Source organism: Bacillus rossius, chromosome 12, assembly GCF_032445375.1.
Source record: "Bacillus rossius redtenbacheri isolate Brsri chromosome 12, Brsri_v3, whole genome shotgun sequence".
NCBI classification, from domain to species: domain Eukaryota; kingdom Metazoa; phylum Arthropoda; class Insecta; order Phasmatodea; family Bacillidae; genus Bacillus; species Bacillus rossius.
The window spans coordinates 7,148,871-7,169,830 of NC_086339.1; the positions used below are offsets into that span (position 1 = coordinate 7,148,871).

At 34.4% G+C, this 20,960-nt stretch overlaps 1 protein-coding gene across 2 annotated transcripts in view; it reads right to left on the reverse strand.

Annotated features, from left to right (window-relative positions):
* LOC134537450 (uncharacterized) overlaps positions 1 to 19,638 on the reverse strand; it is an 80,225-nt gene extending 60,587 nt beyond the window's left edge. For both annotated transcript variants that reach the window (XM_063377901.1, XM_063377900.1), the window contains exons 1-2: positions 19,461 to 19,638; positions 13,780 to 15,627 (exon numbers count right to left, since the gene is read on the reverse strand). In XM_063377901.1, the coding sequence (XP_063233971.1) occupies positions 13,780 to 15,582 (1,803 nt within the window). In that variant the 5' untranslated portion in view covers positions 15,583 to 15,627; positions 19,461 to 19,638. The remainder of the gene's footprint in view (positions 1 to 13,779; positions 15,628 to 19,460) is intronic.
* Between the last annotated feature and the right edge of the window lie 1,322 nt (positions 19,639 to 20,960).

Here is a 20,960-nt window from a genome sequence, read left to right on the forward strand (position 1 = left end):
TAATTTGGTTTTTAATTTTTAGTAACCTTAAAAGTTCCTGTTTTTAATTTCTGTTAATAATTCTTAATCTATTTGAAAATCAGAATATTTTGGTATCAATGGAACCAATGTAGCTAAAATGGTTAATAAGTTACAGAGCTTTTTAAGTTTTATGAAATGCAAGAAATTCCAAAATCCTTTAATGAAAAAAAAATCATAGTTTCGAAATGGGTTAAGAGAAGGGCATGAGTTGGTTTCACCACGGGAAAATGTATGCAGGCCTTGGAAAAAATTAAAAAAATTATTAACTTAAAAAAACATGAAGGAAAATAAAAGAAAAAATTTAATTTCTGTTGTTATGTTAGTCACATGATGTTGGCAACATACTTGTCCTTAGGTTGGCAATATGTGTTCTTTTTATGCAATGTAAAGTTGGGTGTAGGCTGGCACACCTGCTTTATCAGTTCCTGCCATTCAGTTCTTTCTTTCTTCATTATTTGGAGGTTATGTTTGTTTAACAGAGTTGGAGACAAAAAGTACATTATGGGGAAAAAGTCTGTGACTGGAGCAACCAAATGGCAAATTATTGGTTTACTATAGGTTGGAATAACATAGAGACAAAATGCAGAGGTTTTGCAAGTGTCAAAGACTTGTGAGTTTCAAACAGTTGTTGACAGGCCAAAGTCAGACTGCCGGAGGAAAACATCACCTAGACAAGACCGTAAGTTATTGCAGCTGTGTAGGTAAGACAGAAATGCCAGTTGTGATCTTCTGAGAGATCTAAGATCCAAGGGCCTCCTGTGACAATGTTGCCATAACAGATCACACTGTATACAACAGATTAAATGAGGCAGGCCTAAGATCATTTCTTGCAATCAGGAAACCACTTCTCAATGACTGTCACAAAAGGAAGCAACACGAGTTTTGTAGACAGCGTTTGGGATGGTGCAAAGCAGCTTGGGGGAGAGTAATGCTTTCTGATGAATGCCATTTTGAACTATTCCCTCGACGTAAGGTTCGGGTTCGCAGAACAAAAACTGAAAAATTTCTGCCAGCTTGTGTTGCCCCAGCAGTGCAAAGCGAAGGCTATACAATCATGATCTGGGGATGCATCACTTCAGAGGGTCCTGGAGAGTGTAAGGTGGTGAAAGGTACGATGAATAGTACCAGATACTGTGAAGCTATGGAGGAAGAGATGATTCCTTCAGCACAGAGGCTACTGGGTGAAAATTTCATTTATCAGCAGGATAAGGCCCTATGCCACCGATCCATGCAAACAAAGTGATGGTTTGAAACCAAAGACATTGAACTGCTACTCTGGCCTCCTCATAGTCCAGATTTAAAACTTATCGAGAACTTGTGGAACACAATGGCATACCGGCTGGCAAAACAGAAACCCAAGAATGGTGTAGAATTGAGACTGGTAGTGCACTCACTATGGCAGCAAGTGACACGTGAAGAGTGTAGGAAGCTAAAACAATCTATACCTGACAGAATCAAAGCATGCTACAAGGCCAGAGGTGGTCCCACTAAGTTTTGAACTTTGCAGTGCTACTTGTTTTTTTAGTGTCTCTTTGATTTTTTTAATGTTTTCTTAACATAATACAAATGGATGAATAGTAAATTGAAATGTGTTTAATTTGGGTGGTCTTACAAACATTTTTTCTGAAACTGTATATTGGCTGTCCCGTATCTCATCAGTAGGCCAGTAAATTACGGTTCCGAATCCAAAAAAACCAAATTCCAAAAGTTTCGAATTGTAGGAATTTATCAAAAGTTTTTAAAACCCCACCTGCATCAAATTATAATATACTGTGACTAAAATATTTTCTGCGTAATCATAAACCACCATGCTCTTGACAATTTAAAAATGAAAAAAAAAAAAAAAAAAAAAAAAAAAACATGCTATACTTTTGGGGAGAAAATGCCAACAATTTTTAATCGGGTAACTTTGATTATTCACACTGAAAAAGAAATTACTTTGCTAAATTAGCAAATTATTTGCTTTAGCTAGACATTTTTTAGAAATAACATATTTTTAAAGTATGACTAGTCATATTTAACTGATTAAACATTTTTCACCACAAAAGTGTTCTCAGGGTGGACATTTAAAAACTTTTGAAAAAATACCTATCACTTTAAACTACTAAACTTTTTAAATTCTGGTTTTGTGATTCAGAACTGTAATTTACTGGCCTATAAACTGTTCTCGGCTTGACTAAGTTATTGGACTTCCTATATACTGTACTATATCAAGAAACAAAGTTTGGAAGTTAATATAGAATTATCCACAACAATTTCTCCACTAGTTTCTCACTCAGGCGCAGATTCAGGGCGAAAGGGGGAGCAATGGAGCTTCAACCAAAGTTCCAAACCCGCAAATGTAAAAAAAATTCAGTCTCACCATTTGATTTTTTGTTTTTTAATTCTCAAAGGAAAATTCCTGAATAGAAAATATTTAAAAAAAAAAAAACTATAAATAACTATGCAGGCTATCATTATAATTGCAGTTTTATTACTAGTATACTATGTCTGTATTAGCTTAAAAAAAAAAAAGAAGTTAAAAATGTTCATTTGATGCCAAGTAGCAGTCCATTTTTTACAACAAGAACTCGAGCTAAAAGACACTTCAATTTTTTTAAACTTTAATAATAATCAATATCTCCTCAGTGACTTTCACAGCACAGATGTGTATATTTACTTTTGAGACAAAGTAACAGCAACTTTCGACGGTATCGACAGTGCTGGCAGTAATGACGGTGCACTCTTGGCGTCACAGAAATCGCGGAGCACGAGTAAAACATGTAAATCTGCAAAGTCACAGTTTCCCGTCACTCTTGTCGGAGACAAGACACGCTGTCGGTCTTCAAGCGAGACGCTTCTCCCCGGGGCGTGCCGCAGACATTCCCGCACCAGGCAGTGTCACTGGTCACACTCCAACTGCTCCCCCGTTACGTTGCTCGGGCTGGGAGATATTGTGTGCGTGATATACGTACTTGTTAAAAAAAAAAAAAAAAAAAAAATTGTAAATGTTAAATAAATCGTGGTTTTGCTGTGCAAGCAGAATTTTTTTATGCAAATATAGTCATGCAGTAAAAGCATTATTAGTGCAGTGCTAATTTCATCGCTTCAGTTACATTATGGTGCGGATACCTCAACCACAGAGAGCATAAATATCATTTTTTTGAATATTTAAATTCTGATTCAGAGGAGCATTTAAATACATTTTAATTTTAGAGGAAATTTTACTTGCTACCTTATTAAAATAAACTATCAATATATATATACATATTTAGAATAAAGACTTCTACAAAGTAAAATTAATGAGGTACTTACAAAAATTAACAACTTTCTATGAAAAAAAAATCATAAATAATTGCTCAACCAGCAATAATCCCCCAATACAAAAAATAATAATTAAAAGAGGACTTATTTTTTAAAGCATCATTATAAGTTTTTTTTTATATCAATGAGCTATAGCTGCAGGATCCACAACTTTTTTTTTTGGGAATTTCCTCCCCTATCAAACTTATTCTAACTTGGCTAGATATTATTGTTTCTTCGTTACTAATTATAAAAAAACTACAAAACAAATTCTTGGTTTTACTTTCACAAATCATAAACCATAATTGATTTCCTGGAAGAGAGGAAATTATTATAAAATTCCCCTACCCCATGCATGCCTGCGCTAGCTAGACCTGACAACCTGCAGACTGGTTTGTGGAATCCTTCCTTGAGACGCGAGGCGAAGCGACAGTAATGTGATGGAGGAGAAAATCTCTGAGTACTCTCCCTTCCTCGTTTCCTTATGCATCTTGCATGCGACAACGTATTCACATTCCCGCCAGTTATCGCTCTAACACATTCTTCAGCTTGTCTTTTTCTGTAAATGTTTGTGCGAAGAAATAAATAAAAAAAATCCAAATTATATGTTTTCCCTCAATTAGTTTGACAGTTCCAGACATTGCACTGATGTGTGATAAGTATTAAATGACTATGCACAATCACACCTGTGTCCCGTTCGTACGAGTCGTCGTGTAACATGTACGTAAGCTGCAAAGTTGGAAGTGAAAATTTGTTGTAATTAACTTCAAATAGTTGAGCATTCCCAGATATCGCAGACATAAATGTTGGAAATTCAACTATTCCTTCGTTTCTTTTAAGCACAATTTTTAGATACATTTCCATAGAAGACTGCAGATTGGCTTTTAAAAGAGGGTTGGATTTACTTTAATTATTTTATATTATAATTATTAGTATAAAATAAGGTTTGCATACATGGTTAAAATTTCAGACTTGTGTCCCCACTGGGTTCTTTATAAAAAAAACCTTACATTATCCTAATTTAAAATCAAATATCTTAATAATTAAATGAAGGAAAAAGGGTAAATATTTCATACAGGCAACTAAAATGACTTAATAAAACTATCTTCAAAATTTTATTAACATTGACCAATTTTTTTATTAACTTGCACTCACTCTTAAGATGACGCTTACTTCTAACTACTTTTTTCCCCTCTTTGATTGTTGCATTATTGCCATCCAAACCACTGTACAATTCTTGTCTGTCCATGGACAACTATGTGATAGTGGATGATGCCAATGAAAATTTCCTACATGAAATCAATCATATAAGAACAATGATAAAATTTTTTGTAACTGCTGCACTAAGCTGTTTTGGGCTCACCAAGTCACATTTATTTATTGTTTATTTATCACTGCTGGAGATACAATGTCCCAGAAATCCACAACACTGAAGATGCCAAACCGTTACATCAAAATTCTAAGGTTAACATAATAATGAGAACAGACACTTTGTGCTGAAAATTTTAATTTTGCTTTAGTTGGCTGTCACACAACAAATATATATTCTAGTTTTTACTGCATCATTTCGTGCAGGAAATGTTTGTTGATTTTTGTATTTTGAAACTAAATAAAATCAACAAAAATTGAAATACAAGATTTTGAATTTGCAACGATGATAAATATTCAAATAACTGACTAGCATCTGAATTGCAGAGTGCATTTTCATCATGTCACTTTCACACTTGAAATAAAGGATGTATAATATCCCTTTAACCAGTCTAAATCTGTATATTGATTTTAACATCAACGTCCACAGAGTCACGCAAAGCTACACACACATGCTTGGTTGCATCAGTCTATGTCATTACATCCGAGCTCTGAGCTCAAGACATTTGTGAACCAGTATTCAAAGTAATGTGTCAACAAGTTCTAGGGTTACATGATCTTCCATTACATGAAATTAACTTGATTATCAAATTAATTTCTCATACTATTAACTACAAGCCATTGTCATTCTCTCATGTTATAAATACAATTAGGAATTTCATTTAGTACAGTAAAAGCACTTTAATCTGGCCCTTTCGGGACATCGGTCGGGCCCGATAAGTGACTTCACCAGATTACTGAACATCAACACAGGTTTAGTGGGAATATGAAAGAAAAATTACTAAATAGTTCTGCAAATGTAATGTGCATGTGCTATATGAGCTTAATAAATCATATAAACTCAAACTGGTGAAATATTTATAATGAAGGTTAAGTGGCTTCGTATGGAAACATTTGACGACTTACTACTGGAACATGAATTTATTTAAATACGGTACTTTTTTTTAAAAATAAATTGATGCCTTAGAAAGGCATCATCAAAGGAAGTATAAACACTACAGTCATGCCAAACTTTTAACTTGCTGCCAATAGTGTATTCCACCACCAGTAGCCCGTTGCAAGAAAATAACATGACTGTAGTGTTACAATTATAATTTATTTTACTAGCCACATGTCCTCCGAAAAAACAATACCATTGAAGGCCTTATTCAACCAAGCATAAGCATCAAATGACAATTAAATTTTGACAAATTGTATATGTGAAATATATTTTCATAGCCTTTAAATGTTCTCGTGGAAACTTCATATTTTTATTGAAATATTCATTTATTTAGGAAGCCATCTGAATAAAGTAATACCATACAAGAGCAAATTCCACCTTAAAATTAAATGAAAAAAAAATATGCATAAACAAGGAACTGAGCCTAGCTTTTAGCAAGCAGCCAGTACAAAGCATATTTTCAGTGACATTAAAATTAAAAAATAGAATAATTTTTTTAGCGACATGTCTTCCAAAACCTAAATTTTACAAGATCAAATATATTACGATTCGTCATCAAGGTTTATTTTCTGGGGCTTCTTACAAAAAAGTTGAAAATTTTATGGAGGAAAATATTTATTTCAGAACAAAAACGTCTTAGGGATGAAATCACACTGCAACAGAACAATACCTCCTCAGGCATAAGAAACAAGTGAAAACGCTGAGTTGTATCTGACCAACTCTGTGTGTGTGCAACAATGCATTGAGTGTGCTACATGTGGTTACATGCAACTGGAGTAGCGTTATGTGTGAGAATGGAACAGCTGATGGCCAGGTCATCTCTACCAGCTAGGGGAAGAAAAGGGTGAGTGCAGAGCACAGAAGCCATTGTGCGAAAATAATGTTGCACGTGAACCTTCAGTCCAAGAAGGCGGCAGCGTGAGTTGTGCTACGGTAGTTGTTCCAAAATACTGCGACTAGAGAGCATTTTTTAAATTATTAAAATATTAATTCAATATTTTTTTTTTATTATTTACTGAGGCACATAAATTACAGTTGTTGTCTTATGGGAGGAGCAATCGTACTCCTCCCAATAACAAAAAATAATTTTAAAAGCAAAAAAAAAACCTTCCAAAATGTTAAGATGTGTTAAAATAGCCTAAAGGGCTATTACTTTCAAAATATTTGACTCCCTATTTAAAAAACTTACATACCAACCCCCCAAATAGCCCCTTCCATTATTCGAGCCTGGGTCTGCCCCTGATAAATTAAGGGTAGCGACAATAAACCCCTACAATTACTATCAGCTAGTAAAAGTATTTTTCAAACCATTTCAGTTCAAGCACTTTTAAGGTAGGCACAACATACTGAGGTAGGCACAATACACAAAGGTAGGCATGACCATGCCATCTTTAACATTTCAAAAATAAATAAATAAATAAATAAATAAATAAATAAATAAATTGAGTGCAAGCGGCTTGATTGGGTTGGATAACAGAATGTGCTCAGCCAAGGAATGCTTAAAGAGCGCTCACTGAAAATAGTCATGTCAGTTGTCTATAGCGAACTTCATGAAAAAAATTAACATTTCCAAAAAAAACATTAACATTTCCAAACATGTTTGCTCACTATAGTTTGATATAAGGAAACATTTACTTATTTATTTTATTTTTATTTGTTACTAGCTAATGCCCAGTATGTGTGGCAATGCCTCATTCATTCAAATTTTTTAAAATTTGTTTGAAGTAAGTAGGTACACATGTACAAAGCATCTCTCTCATTTTCTCTTTATATATCTCTATCTATCTCTATCTATCTCTATCTATCACTGTATATCCCTCTATATCTCCCACTATCTCTCTCCTTTATATAAATACATATCTTTCTCTTCTCATTCTCTATCTTATGCTATCTCTATCTCACTCTCTCTTTCATATTTCATTAAATTATGTGATGTGTGCATACTCACGCAACGAAAACCCAAAAATTGTCGCTAAATTACATGAAATAAACACATTTGTTGAAACAATTTGTGCGCCACCTATTGTAAAATGTTTGTACTAAGAAACCTTCGCGGGCATATTCATAACCACTCATCAAAGTTTCATTGCACTCAAGATTAATGGTTTAGGAACACATAAGGATCAAACAAAAATTCATTTATTTTTATATACATGATAACTGTGACATGCCTACATATGGCTGGATGCCTTGGTAGGCACAATACAAAAACTCAGATCTATGGTGGATCTCACGTGGATAAAACAAATGCTTCAACCATGAGAGGCATGACAATGCTACACTGGCTTGAAATATTCTCATTTAAATATAAAAAAGAGCCTAACTCAAGAGATCCTCTGAGAAAAGGAACATTGAATAGTCACGATTGAAAAGTGAGTTATACCACTTTCAAATTAATTAAATAAAATGGGGCACAATATTTTTGTTTTAAATTGCATATAAATTATATTAGGAACAAACAAGATAATCAACCATATAATTGATCGATTATAAAGGTAGATATTGACACCTAAAATCTTAACTCGACTCATAATGAATTAACTAAGGTGTTTGAAGGCAATGTTTTTTAAATCAATCATTTTCTTTAATTTTTTAACTCTGTATCACTCCAGATCTTATTTACAGCATCACAAATCACTATCAAACTTTTAAAAAATTATTTAGTATTAAACATTTCTTATATAGGATTATGTATGAAAATTTCTTTAAAAAGATCTCCTAACTGCCAGCCAAAAGTAACAAAAAAATCTAGACAAATGGCAACACAAAATTTTAAAAATATGTAAACTGCCCACATAAGGATGGCGCAGTCTTACATAAACTATGCATAAAAACATGAAAAATTATATTTATGAATGGATAGTTTATACTACCATACAAACTATGGTTGTGTATTCCAGGTAACAAACCTTCAAACAAGTGAAAAAAAAAAAAATGTATATGTAAAAAATAATTTCAACAAATTTTTGTATGCTGATAGAAAAACTATAAAATATTAATACTTCTAAATAAATATTTAGCTCGTAATTATATCCAGAAATACGATGACATTCGTGTTTAGCAACTCCGCAAAATCACTAGACACTTCACTCACGTCTGTCACTTTTTGTCATGTCTATAAAAACCATTCAACAACATAGTCTAAACTTACGCCACTTTGGTGAAAGACTATGCAAGTTGCTCCAGTCAAAAATGCATAAACATTAATGAGTTCTTTAGAAAACATTCTAAAAGAAAATTAAATTAATATTTCAAGTCACCACCAATTCACATCACAAACAATTTCAACATCAAATTGGATAGCTCAACAACAACTGCTGACCAGTCTTCACAGAATCATCGTTTGTTATTTTGAAGAGTATCTGTCTCAAAGTGCTGCCAACATTTCTCCACAAAGAAGTGACTCGGAATTCCCACTCTTGCCAATCGTATCTAGGCTTCAGACACCCGTGGGGCTCGCTTCAGCGTACAAACAGTTTTCGGAGGGAGACGATCCCGGCGTCGCCTGCGAGCTCGGGTACTGCAACAACCCGGCAACACTGTCACCACACACAGCCTCAATGCCACGAGCCACGAGAGACAGAGCGACCAGCTACGCAACTCCAACCTACCTCCCCCGCCGGGTCCGAACTAAGCTCCCCTCCGACTCGCGCACCGTGCCTCCGGAGTTCGTCGTCGCCCAACCGCCTTACGGACAGCTTCATTCTCCTGCTGTTTACCATCTGCACGCACTCCTTCAACTTATCGTAATCCAGCCTCTCTATGCACAATCGCATTCTCTTGCCTTCCGATAACGGGGCTTCGGGATCTTCGTTTGTCCTCTTCGGTGCAGTGTCCTGCAAAAAATTCCAGCGTCAGTTTTTTTTTTTTTGGAGCTGGACAGCTGCACCAATCCCTCTCTTCGACAATGCAAGTCGAGCATTTTCAAACAAACATTCGTGACTACGCGTTCCTTGAGAGCAAAGGGCCTCCCACTGCTTCGGTGCTCCTTCAACTGCCTACCTCCCTGACCTCTCGTCTTGCGCAGTGAGTAAAACAAAGTATTTAAATGATTAGCTTGACCACATTTCAGCTCTAATAAAAAAAAAGGAAGAAAAAAAATGGATTGAAGAACACACAATTTAGCTCTGTTAAGAAAAAAATATATATATATATATATATAAAAATTTACTACATTCATCTGTCATGTACCTTCCTGTCACACTGAGCCCATCGTCATAACAGAGTCATTCGCCATCTTGCCATATGTTTCTCCTATGCCTATGCCTCCTGCTCTACATATTACAAAGTGTCTTGTGTAAAGGTTGATTAAATCACCATTATTTTCCAAAAAACTTTTAATCACTGCATCCTCAGTCTTTTATAATGCATTCCACTAATTTGTGATACCGAAAATTATTTTAAGAATTATTAAGATCCACATTAATAATTAAAAACATTAACTTTGTGTTTTAATTCTCCTTTAGCATTATAAAGCTAAGCTAGAGCTGAACTCTACTCTAAACATCTTTTTTTTTTTTAAAAAAAAACACCTTCCTTTTCCCTTAGGAGTACACATAATTTTTCGCATAATAAATTTGCAACAAAGAAATATCAGAGAAACTTGACAGCAGCGTTGGAATCTTCACTTGGCCTGCAATTGCTTTGTGCTGGACTTGATAACTCTTTCTCTCTTCTGAAGGCTGGAGTAAGACTGGGCTACATCGATAGCTGATTTTTCTTCACTTCATCGTATTTCTGTATATATTTATGTTCCATCTTCACAAGTTTGCCAGCTCTCTCTTCCTTGATCCATCAATGCTACACCTTCCTCTCAGCTCACACACTGCTACTTGTTTCCGTAGTCGAGATTCACACAGTTGTTGCACATGTCTTACCAAATTTTCTCAATATTCTCTAACTGAATCAATGTTAATGGTGGTGGTGTATTAATTTATACTCTTTGACCTTACATCTGATTTTTTTTCTGGTCTTGTACTATGCACATTTAATTTATTCTACAAAAAAATCAAAATTAGATGCATATCTTAAAATATTCCATTAGCTGAAACTATGATGTACTGCAATAATAAAGTAAGCTGACTAACCTGTTAAAAACTGGATTATTCTCAGGCAATCCTATGCTGCCACCTTGAAAGGTGAATTTGAACACAGGAATGGAATCACTGGGTGATTACATAAAACAATAAATTAAATTTTAAAACCATTGTTTTAAGTTTTTTCACATATTATTTTTCCTGGCTCATGTTGACAAAAAAAAACTAATCATCATTTAGAATAATTTAAATTACCATATAACCTATGCTAAAAGGTGAACATATTATTTAATTTTACAGCCCAGTAAGTCGCAGATACCATCTCTTGATCCTTGTTGAAGTCAACTTTTGTGGTCTAGAATAACTTTTCAAATTACGTGTAACCGCTTAAATGAAATACTCTGTGATCACCTCACAGCTGTTAAATGCTGGGGCCTGTTCACTAGTGCCAGACTTAAATGACGTAAATAAGATATGAAATGTTGTATTTATGCTTTGTAACATACCGACAATTTGGTTAATTAACTGAAAACTTAAGTCATTGCAAGAGTTTACAAATCCAAAAAGCAGAGTATAGTGAAAATTAGTTTTTTTTTAAATTAAATATTTAAACTTTCGACAAATTTGCACCAATTCATTATTTTATAAATCTATATGGTTTTAAACATGATTAAAAATATTTTATAGGTCATATTTTAAGGTTAATGAATTTATATATTTCTAAGGCCAACATACAATTCATAGTTAATATTCTCACTATCATACCATTTCAATATAAAACATGTTTTACTCAAAACACCTTTAATTTTAGCTATGCCTCAGTTAATAAGAAAACTTATGCAAAGGCCAGATCAACTATCAGAAATGCTAAAAATGCAACATCATTTTATAAAAAGTAAAAATAATGTAACCTAACCTTCAAAGTTCATACAACAGCTCTTCAAAATTTTTAAGGAAAAAAACAAAAAGATTGAAAATGGCCACCACCCAACACACAACTACGCTGTATTAGTCATGTTTAAAAATACTACCACATATTCATATACAGGTAACAATTTTCTGAACACCTACAGGGCTCCCATACAAAATAAGGTTAGGTTTTGTCAGACAAATAAAACAAGTTATTTTATTAAAACATATTAGAGTAATGATGACTGCGAATGATGCCAGATTAGAAAAGAAAATGGAAATTGTGACTTCAGGATTTGCATGAACAGTGTTAGCTATTTTGCACACCACTCAAATATACGCTGTACTTGATAACATGTGGGTGCTGCCAAACCCATAACAGTACTTTGTCTTTTCAAGTTACATTCGCATTGACCTGAAAGTCCGGAATCATCAAAGAAAAATGATGTAAAAAGCAAAACTTCAGGAAATATTACCTTTTTTCCTTCTTTGTCAACTGCTATTTGTTGGGTGTTATCTGTTGAATTCTTCAGCCATGAGATAATTATGTAGGGGAGACCCTTCTTTTAGTTTTATATATATATATATATATATATATATATATATATATATATAAAATTAAAACATTTAGAGAATAAAAAAAACAGGGAACGAATATTACTGAACAATCTGCCAACTATAAGATAATACCTGTTTGTCACTTGTTAAAAATGTCTACTACAGTAAACTCCCTATTATAAGCGGGTGGATGATAGGCGCATGCTACGAAAAAATACAGCACATAATATGTAAATCTGTATTTTATTACACGTGAGCAAATTTGAACTCTACTGACGAGAGTATTGTGTGCAGTATACAGTAAAACGCCACAGGCCTTCTCGGAACTCACGCAGTAGGCTGGCATGCGTTGCTATTTTTGTCTCTGTCACACTTTTTTACTAGTCGTAATGGTTGAGCACTTTTATGTTTACATTACTGAAATGTATTGTATGTTAATTATTCAGTAAAATACTAAAATTTTAGCATCATTTAAAATTTTTTTACTGTTAATTGTAACTTTTACTGTACATAATTTTTTATATTTTTTAGTTGAAATTAATGTTTCCTTTTGTGTTTCCATTTTCGGCTCTTTTGCGGATTATCCGCAATTTTCACCATTCGCGGTTGCCCTGCCACTTAATTTTGCGGATAATCGGGAGTGTACTGTATTATTAATTACGTGACATTAGTGTTGTCAGTTCCAGTTCTCAGGTTAAGTCAGCTGTCGGCAAATTAACCGGCACTGAGGACCGTTATTATAATCCCGGTAGGTACCACATAAAGCTTTACAGGGAAATCTATCCCAGTGAAAATACAGAAGACTTCCGGTAAAACTATAAATTGCATGCCGCAAATTGGCCAGTGGCCTGAAGCGCAACCCCCCCCCCCCCCCCCCCAAAGTATATGGAGAGCATAGAAGCCATTTGAACATACATATATAAAAGACAAACTGTCCGTGTGACACTAAGGTTATAAAATTTTAAGTGATGTGTAATTTCGTCAAGAAGCATAATTTACTGAAATGAACTAGGTTACTTTTTACATGAAAATTTGATCAAATGCTGAATTTTCAGCATGGAACAATTATCTGTTTATTCACAAAAACCTTTAGAGAGATACCTACAAAAATTAATTTTAGAGATCCTTTTGGTTTATCATCTCTGCAAATAAATTTATTTTGAGCACATACTCACCCTACGCTGTAATATTAAGATAAATTAGAAAATGTAGGTATAAGTAATAATTTGGGTGAGGGGCATATCCGAAAAAAAAAACGAATATTAAATATCTGAAAATGTGTTTTCATAATTTCTGACATGTTTTCTAATCATCCTGTAAAATAGCTTTCAATATTTCAAGCAGTTTCCTGTTGTTTACTATTTTAATGGTTTTGTTAGACTAGGTACATTAAATATGTATTCCACATTCATTATGTATGAAATACATTTCATTAATATATCTGACCTAACTCAACAAACCTCTTCTATTTTTCAAAAAACGGTAACACATGCAAAATTTTAATATAAGATACCTAGATATTTTTTGAAAATCTAGATAACTCTACATTTTCCCATTGTTTCTCACGCAGAAACATGATTCAATTGACATTTTGCTAAAGACATTTACCAGTATCATAAAATGTCCATTAATTGAGAATATACTGAATACTGAAACCAAACTTACCGTTATCTGCTTCGGAGATTCACTACTCTTTGTGTCAGTCTTTTTCTTATCATCCAGAGTCTTAGTAACACTGTTTTTTCGTTTATCTTCACTACTCGTTAAGTCAATTTTATTGGTGTGTTTAACGTTTTTAGCAGATGACTGGTTACTCAAAGACTTCCCATCTTTGGCACTTGCAGAATGATCAGATACTTTCTTATCCTTGCCAGATGACTGAGTACTAGAAGACTTTGCTTCTTTGCCATCAGAGGACAATTTTGGTAACTTTTCATCTTTACTAGAAGACTGTTTTGCTGCCTTTTCATCTTTTGTTTTTGAGGATTCTTTTAATAACTTTTCATCTTTAATGGTAGAGGATTGCTTTGGTGACTTTTCATCTTTCATTTTGGAGGGATCTTTCAATAACCTTTCATCCTTACTGGTAGAGGAAAGTTTTTGTGACTTTTCATCAGTTTTGGAGGACTCTTTTGATATCTTTTCATCTTTGCTTTTAGAAAATTTTTTTGGTGACTTCTCATCTTTAACAGTAGAGGATTGTTTTGGTGACTTTTCATCTTTCATTTTGGAGGGATCTCTCGATAACCTTTCATCCGTACTGGTAGAGGAAAGTTTTTGTGATTTTTCATCAGTTTTGGAGGACTGTTTTGATATCTTTTCATCTTTACTGATAGAGGAATGTGTTGATGACTTTTTATCTTCCATGGAAGAAGACTGTTTAGATGACTTTTCATCTTTACTAGTAATTTCTTTCACAGATATTTCATTTTTACCTTTTGGGGAATCCTTAAATAGCTTTGCATCTTTGCTGACAGATAATTCCTTACTCTGAGAACCCTTGATAGTGTCAGCATCATCATCCGATAAAATCACAATCTGCTCTTTTATATCAGTGTCAAAATCATCTGTTATATCAATTTCAATAATGATGTCACTGTTTAGGGTCCTTGCTTCAAGCTCCCTGTCACACTGGGACAAAGCCTCTGTCATTCCATCAACTTCCATCACACCTTTCTTGTCCCCATCATCTTCCTTTACACCTTTCTTGGCGCTGGCATCTTCCTTCACGCCTTTCTTGGCGCCGTCATCTTCCTTCACTGCTTTCTTGGCGCCGTCATCTTCCTTCACTGCTTTCTTGGCGACGTCATCTCCCTTCACGCCTTTCTTGACGCCATCATCATCTTTCACGCCTTTCTTGGCACCGTCATCTTCCTTCACACCTTTCTTGTTCCTGACTTCTTCCTTCATATCTTTCTTGGCCCCTTCATCTTCCTTCATATCATTCTTAGCCCCTTCACCTTCCTTCATACCTTTCTTGGCGACATCATCTCCCTTCATACCTTTCTTGGCGACATCATCTCCCTTCATACCTTTCTTGGCGACATCATCTCCCTTCACGCCTTTCTTGACACCGTCATCATCTTTCACGCCTTTTTCGGCACCGTCATCTTCCTTCACATCTTTCTTATTCCTGTCTTCTTCCTTCATATCTTTCTTGGCCCCTTCATCTTCCTTCATACCTTTCTTGGTACCGTCATCTTCCATCACACCTTTCTTGTTCCTGTCTTCTTCCTTCATATCTTTCTTGGCCCCGTCATCTTCTTTCATGTCTTTCTTGACGCTGTCATCCTCCTTCATGCCTGGCTCATCTCCGTCTTCTTCCTTCTCATCTTGCTCATCCTCATCTTCGTACATGTCGGGCATCATGTCGTCATCCCAGCCCTCCACCTCCCCCACTTCGTCCAGCACCTCGAACTGCCCCTTATCTGCATCCTCAGGGCTGCCATCTTCCCTGTCCTCCGCCATGCCACAGCCAATCACCAGCGCACGACTCTCTGGACACACTGCAACCTGCCACAAAGAAAGCAACTTGAGGTAAAACACACACAAGGCTGAAGGAACACAGTGATTTATTAAGTACAGTAGGCTGAATAATGTTAAATATTTTAAAAACAGGCTAGAAGTAACCCTACTTTCTTACACTAGTGTTATTAGACAATCTGTAATGTGGAGTTTGGCAACTCTTTCTAAAGAAGGCCAATTAATAAATAATATAATTTTTCCAGCAGCAATTAATACTTTTGTTACTTACCCGGGGTTTGTTTTGATATTTTCATTAGTTTTTTTTACCTATAAATGATATTCTTATTACTTAGTTTTTTACCTGGTAATATTTCCTCTTTTACCAAATTTAGGTCTCTGTACGGGAAGCTTAATATTTGCAGAACCCTGAACATACGCTCAAATAATCCGAAAATCATATTCTATTAACCTCAGAGATCATACAAATGTTAACATCTAGCTAGCATCAATTTAAGATATTATGAAATTAATGGAAATCTTATACGGTAACAATGGTTATATCATTTCACACCAAGTTTATTATACTCATTGTATATATTTTATGCTACTTTATGCAAACTTTTCAAGTTATACTTTTTACTTTTTTACCCTGGTTTGTATTTAACCTACTTTAGTAAATAGGTTTGTATTATTTCACACAATTTGGCAATGTCACAATCCTTTAAACTTATAAATAGTTAGCAGTAGCCATAATGTGCTGAGATTGATGTAATAGTGCAGTATTGAGGTTTTCAGTGGGTGGTAACACATGATTTTGAGATATTGCACAATTATTTGTACATTTCTGTCCATCCTTCTCTCATTTAATGCTGTAATAGTTTTTTTGTGATTTTTCATAACAGCTAGGTAATTACAGACCTATGTTATCCTACCGTTGCTACAATCAACTGAAGAAAAAGATTAAGTAGCTTCTGGCCAGCCTTATTTAAAATATGTTCATAAAGGGTTATTAAATATTGAAATTCATGTATTTTTATTTAATTTACACCGAGTTCTAAAAATTTTACTTGCCGTTTACGGCTATTAAGTATACAAAAGTAATTATTGTTGGAAATTCTTAAAATCACAATTATTAAACACATCCCAGAAATATCACATTAATAATTTTAAAAATATTATTTGTGGAGGTGGGAGTAACATGGAAAAATCAGTGTTATTAACAAATTTGTGCCATTTAGACTCTGCAATGCAGGTGGAGTGTGAACACTTCAATTAACCTTTATTTTCAAATTTTAAGCAGTTTTCCATTTATATTTTTTTAACCCTACAATATTTCTTGTTTTAATAGCCCTACACATTTTTCAGATTCTTAGAATCCAGTCAGGATTGAAATAAAAAACATACCTTTGCAAAATAACATTAAGTAACAATGAAAAACACCTTTTCTGCCATTTGGTAGATATTGTATGATTTTTTTTTATTCACCTTGACACACCTTTTTGTAGCATAACAAAATAACTGTTGGCCCATCCTGCACCTCCTATAACTCTGTCCTGAGGCAGGCTGCCCCTCTAGATCCGTTCGAGTATGTCAATAAATGTGAAAACGGTTGAAGTAATGTAAAGTTTGTTATGTCGGTATCAACTGAAGAGAGAACAATGTTGTTTGATTGTTATTCCAGTTAGTATTGACTGTGGAAGGTAACGAATGACCTGTAGCATTGAAAACCCCTGCCCTCCCCGCTTTTCAGAGTATTTTTAAGCCATTATGTTTCCAGCAAGACAGTTCATCAGATGATTATATGGTCCAAGGTCATAGCGACTTAGTTTTTCATATTTGTATTTTATAATTCTTAAGTAGCGGTATTTGCGAAAAAAAAAATGCTAAAAATCCTAACATACTTTTATTATATGCTCTTTCACTTCCTCTTTTCAAAACAACCAGTGGAGATAAGAAATTACAAATACTTTAGAAGATATCAAATTTTTTAAATTTTCATTGTTGGGCGATATTTGTTAAAAAAAATTAAAAATTCCTAAAATACTTTTATTCTATGTTCTTTAACTTCCTCTTTTCATTAAACCCGGCGGAGATAAGAAATTCCAAATACTTTAGGAGATATCGAATTTTTAAATTTTCATCACATTACCTGTGCATTCATGCGGTCACCATTGTTTCTTGTTTACAAGTGAGATTTTTTTTTTTCGCGACGTAGGTGAACGACTACATCATTTTCTACTAATGACAAAGGAATGGTATCCGCCTCTAGCTTAGGTGAGTTTTTAACGTTTCATTTTAATGTTTTATTTTTGTTATTTGGATATTGTTGCGCAAGTAATAAGTTAAAAAAAAATATGTGAGTTCCTACTGTTCATCAGTTGTCCCGGTTTGTTTGGTCAGGTCAGTTACATTATAAATATTTTAAAACTAAACAGCCGTTAAAATTAATTCACATTATTTTTAATGTCGGCTTAGTTTGAAAGTATTAATAATGTAACTGACCTGATCTAATTGACCATTTTATTAATTACGCATTCACGAACACACTGCAAAATAGCAAAAATGGCGATGGTCGAATGGTTGCACAGGTCTTGTATTGCAAAATTAAAAAATTCGTTATCTCCTAAAGTATTTGGAATTTCTTATCTCCGCCGGTTTTTTTGAAAAGAGGAAGTGAAAGAGCATAGAATGAAAGTATTTTCGGATTTTTAGCATTTTTTTTCTGCAAATACCGCTACTATACATATTTACCATAACTTGTTGTTGGTATGAAATGTTTTATGTAATGACGATATGAGTCCTTTTTGAAGAGGACCATTTTAATTGTTGAAAGTTTTCGGATAAATAGATTACCTACTATTTTTTGTGTGTTTGTGTATTAACAGTTCCCCAAAGCAGTGAAGTCCGATGCTAGTATAATAATGTAAGATGTGAACTATTATCTGTCACAAACTAGTAGGAAATAAGAAACCATACCTTCAGGGGAAATTTAGGAACGAGTGCAGTGTGTAAAAACCATGTTTTCCAAATTTTTACTTTCCGTTCTAAAAAGCTGCAAAGTCCGATAATTACAAATTATAAGAAATGGCATAGCAAAATATACTAATCCAGGCAGGACTGTAGTGTATGTGATACTGTGGGTAAAATATATTTAATACCATGTTCTATAAATGAACAGGAAATTCTGTATTATAAAAATACAATTTCTTAAAATCGGTACATTTTCTTTCGAAAAGTATTTATTAGTGTCAAATAAATATGCGAATTCTGCCAGCCCAAAACCCCCACATTACCACACTTGTCCCATAAGAATATATGGGTGGTAATGACGACGGCATGTTGGTGATGTAATCCATATTGTTGTGGTATCTAGATCTAAATTACTCCCCAGTTTCTACAATAAAGTTTAATACAAATCACAGTAAATATAAATGTGCGTTGAATCATTGTCGCACTGAAATTCGCTTTTAAAAAAAGTGATTTCACCACCTTGAAATGGCAGAAATTCAAGGGCAGCAGAATTCAATTCCCGTTTAAAAAATACCGAATATCCACGTTTCTAACAAGTCGAACATGTTTAAGAAATGCACACCATAAAAGAAAAAGCATACTAAATCGTAGCGGCGTTACCTTCTAGGCACATCAACTGATAACTATATTAGTACTACCATTTCAAGCCCACTTACTAGGTAGTTTCCTCTATTGGCTCAACTTATAATATTAATATCACGATATTAGGCCAGCAAATACAATTCGAACGAACTAAAATTATTCTATATAATCACTTTCATCACACCACCATTTTGAAACGCTTATTTTCATTACCTTCTAGGCACATCAACTGATTTCTATACTAGTACTACCATTTCAAGCCCACTTACTAAGTAGTTTCCTCTATTGGTCAACTTATAAAATTAATAACACGATATTAGACCAGCAAATACAATTCGAACGAACTAAAATTATTCCATTTAATCACTTTCATCACACCACCATTTTGAAACGCGTATTTTCATTTATCACAACGAGAACGAGAGTAGTAATACCACAAGGGTCACTCCAAAGGAGAAAAAAAAAATATTCAAATCAAAGATGCCATATTGGTTTCAACAAATTTAATGCAATAACAAGTTTTAAGGTTTAATATTGAAATTTTGCTTTTATCTGGACATGAACCACAGATCAGTAGATAAAAAAAACTTATGACATAGTCTAAATTTACAGTATTATAACAGTTTAGATTTCAGAATTAAATTTACACCTGGAATTGCACTTTCACAGAATGGCAAGAAGTTCTGCCAACTATTTTACTTTAACACACTATTAACCAGTATCCATAAGTCTTCTGCACCATCGCACATCTCACTACCAATGACTTACCTTTAAGCTACTCTCAACATTTTCACCAGAAATTAGTGATTCCCTATTTTTTTTTATCCTCATCTGATTATTCCACTCATTGTCTTTACTCTTATGTACCAAATAAATCTATGTAACAAATATCTCAGGTTCCCCAGCAATTCCCCCCCCCCCCCCCCAAAAAACCGCAAACCATGTTGATGCCGACCATCAGAGCTCCCTCTGGTCGCACAGGCCGTTATGCCTCATTGATGCCTTAGCCAGTGCGGGTGCATCTAACATGCCAATGTGTGAAGTGTAGTGTCGTGTAGTGTCTCGAATGGCCCACGCCGCCGACATGTCGATAGTCAACCGCGCGACTATTAACTTCAACACATTTATCACACAACCGGGTATAGGTGTGTATCATTCCAAAGTCACAGCTTTCAGACAATAATATGCATTTTGTCTTATTGTTATGTATTTGTGAACAATTTATAAATATAATGTAATGTCCTGAATTTTAACTACTTTTAAAATTAAAACCAATAGGGTTCACTGTGCACATATGTCGTGTCAAGCCTAGGCTCAAGAGATAATGCAAGCCATGTTGGCAAATGCACCATGTATAAAAGATGTGTGACATTTAAAACAATAATACCAGAATACCAGTGTTATCATTCCATAGCAAACTAGACATTTACCATAGCATCCCCGATGGCTGTAACAGCCAGGGTTAGGTACCTCTGTCCATTCATCACTTGCTGTCTGTCGCACCCTGAGTCAACACCCATGCACTACCAGTGGACTAACTTGCAGGCCCATAAATAAAGTTAGTTGGCGCTCTTAGCATCACCATCAGCATCAGTCAGCACAGCTGAAGGCAGCAACATCAATATTAAATTGGTAAAATAAAAAGTTTGTTCTCTGATAGAAGTATTTTACTCCTCACACTAAATTTGTTCATTTATGGTCTACTATAAATTTAAGAGGCTTTTAAAGTTACTCTTAGAGGTTTTACAAGACTCTTGAGAGTCAGTTGG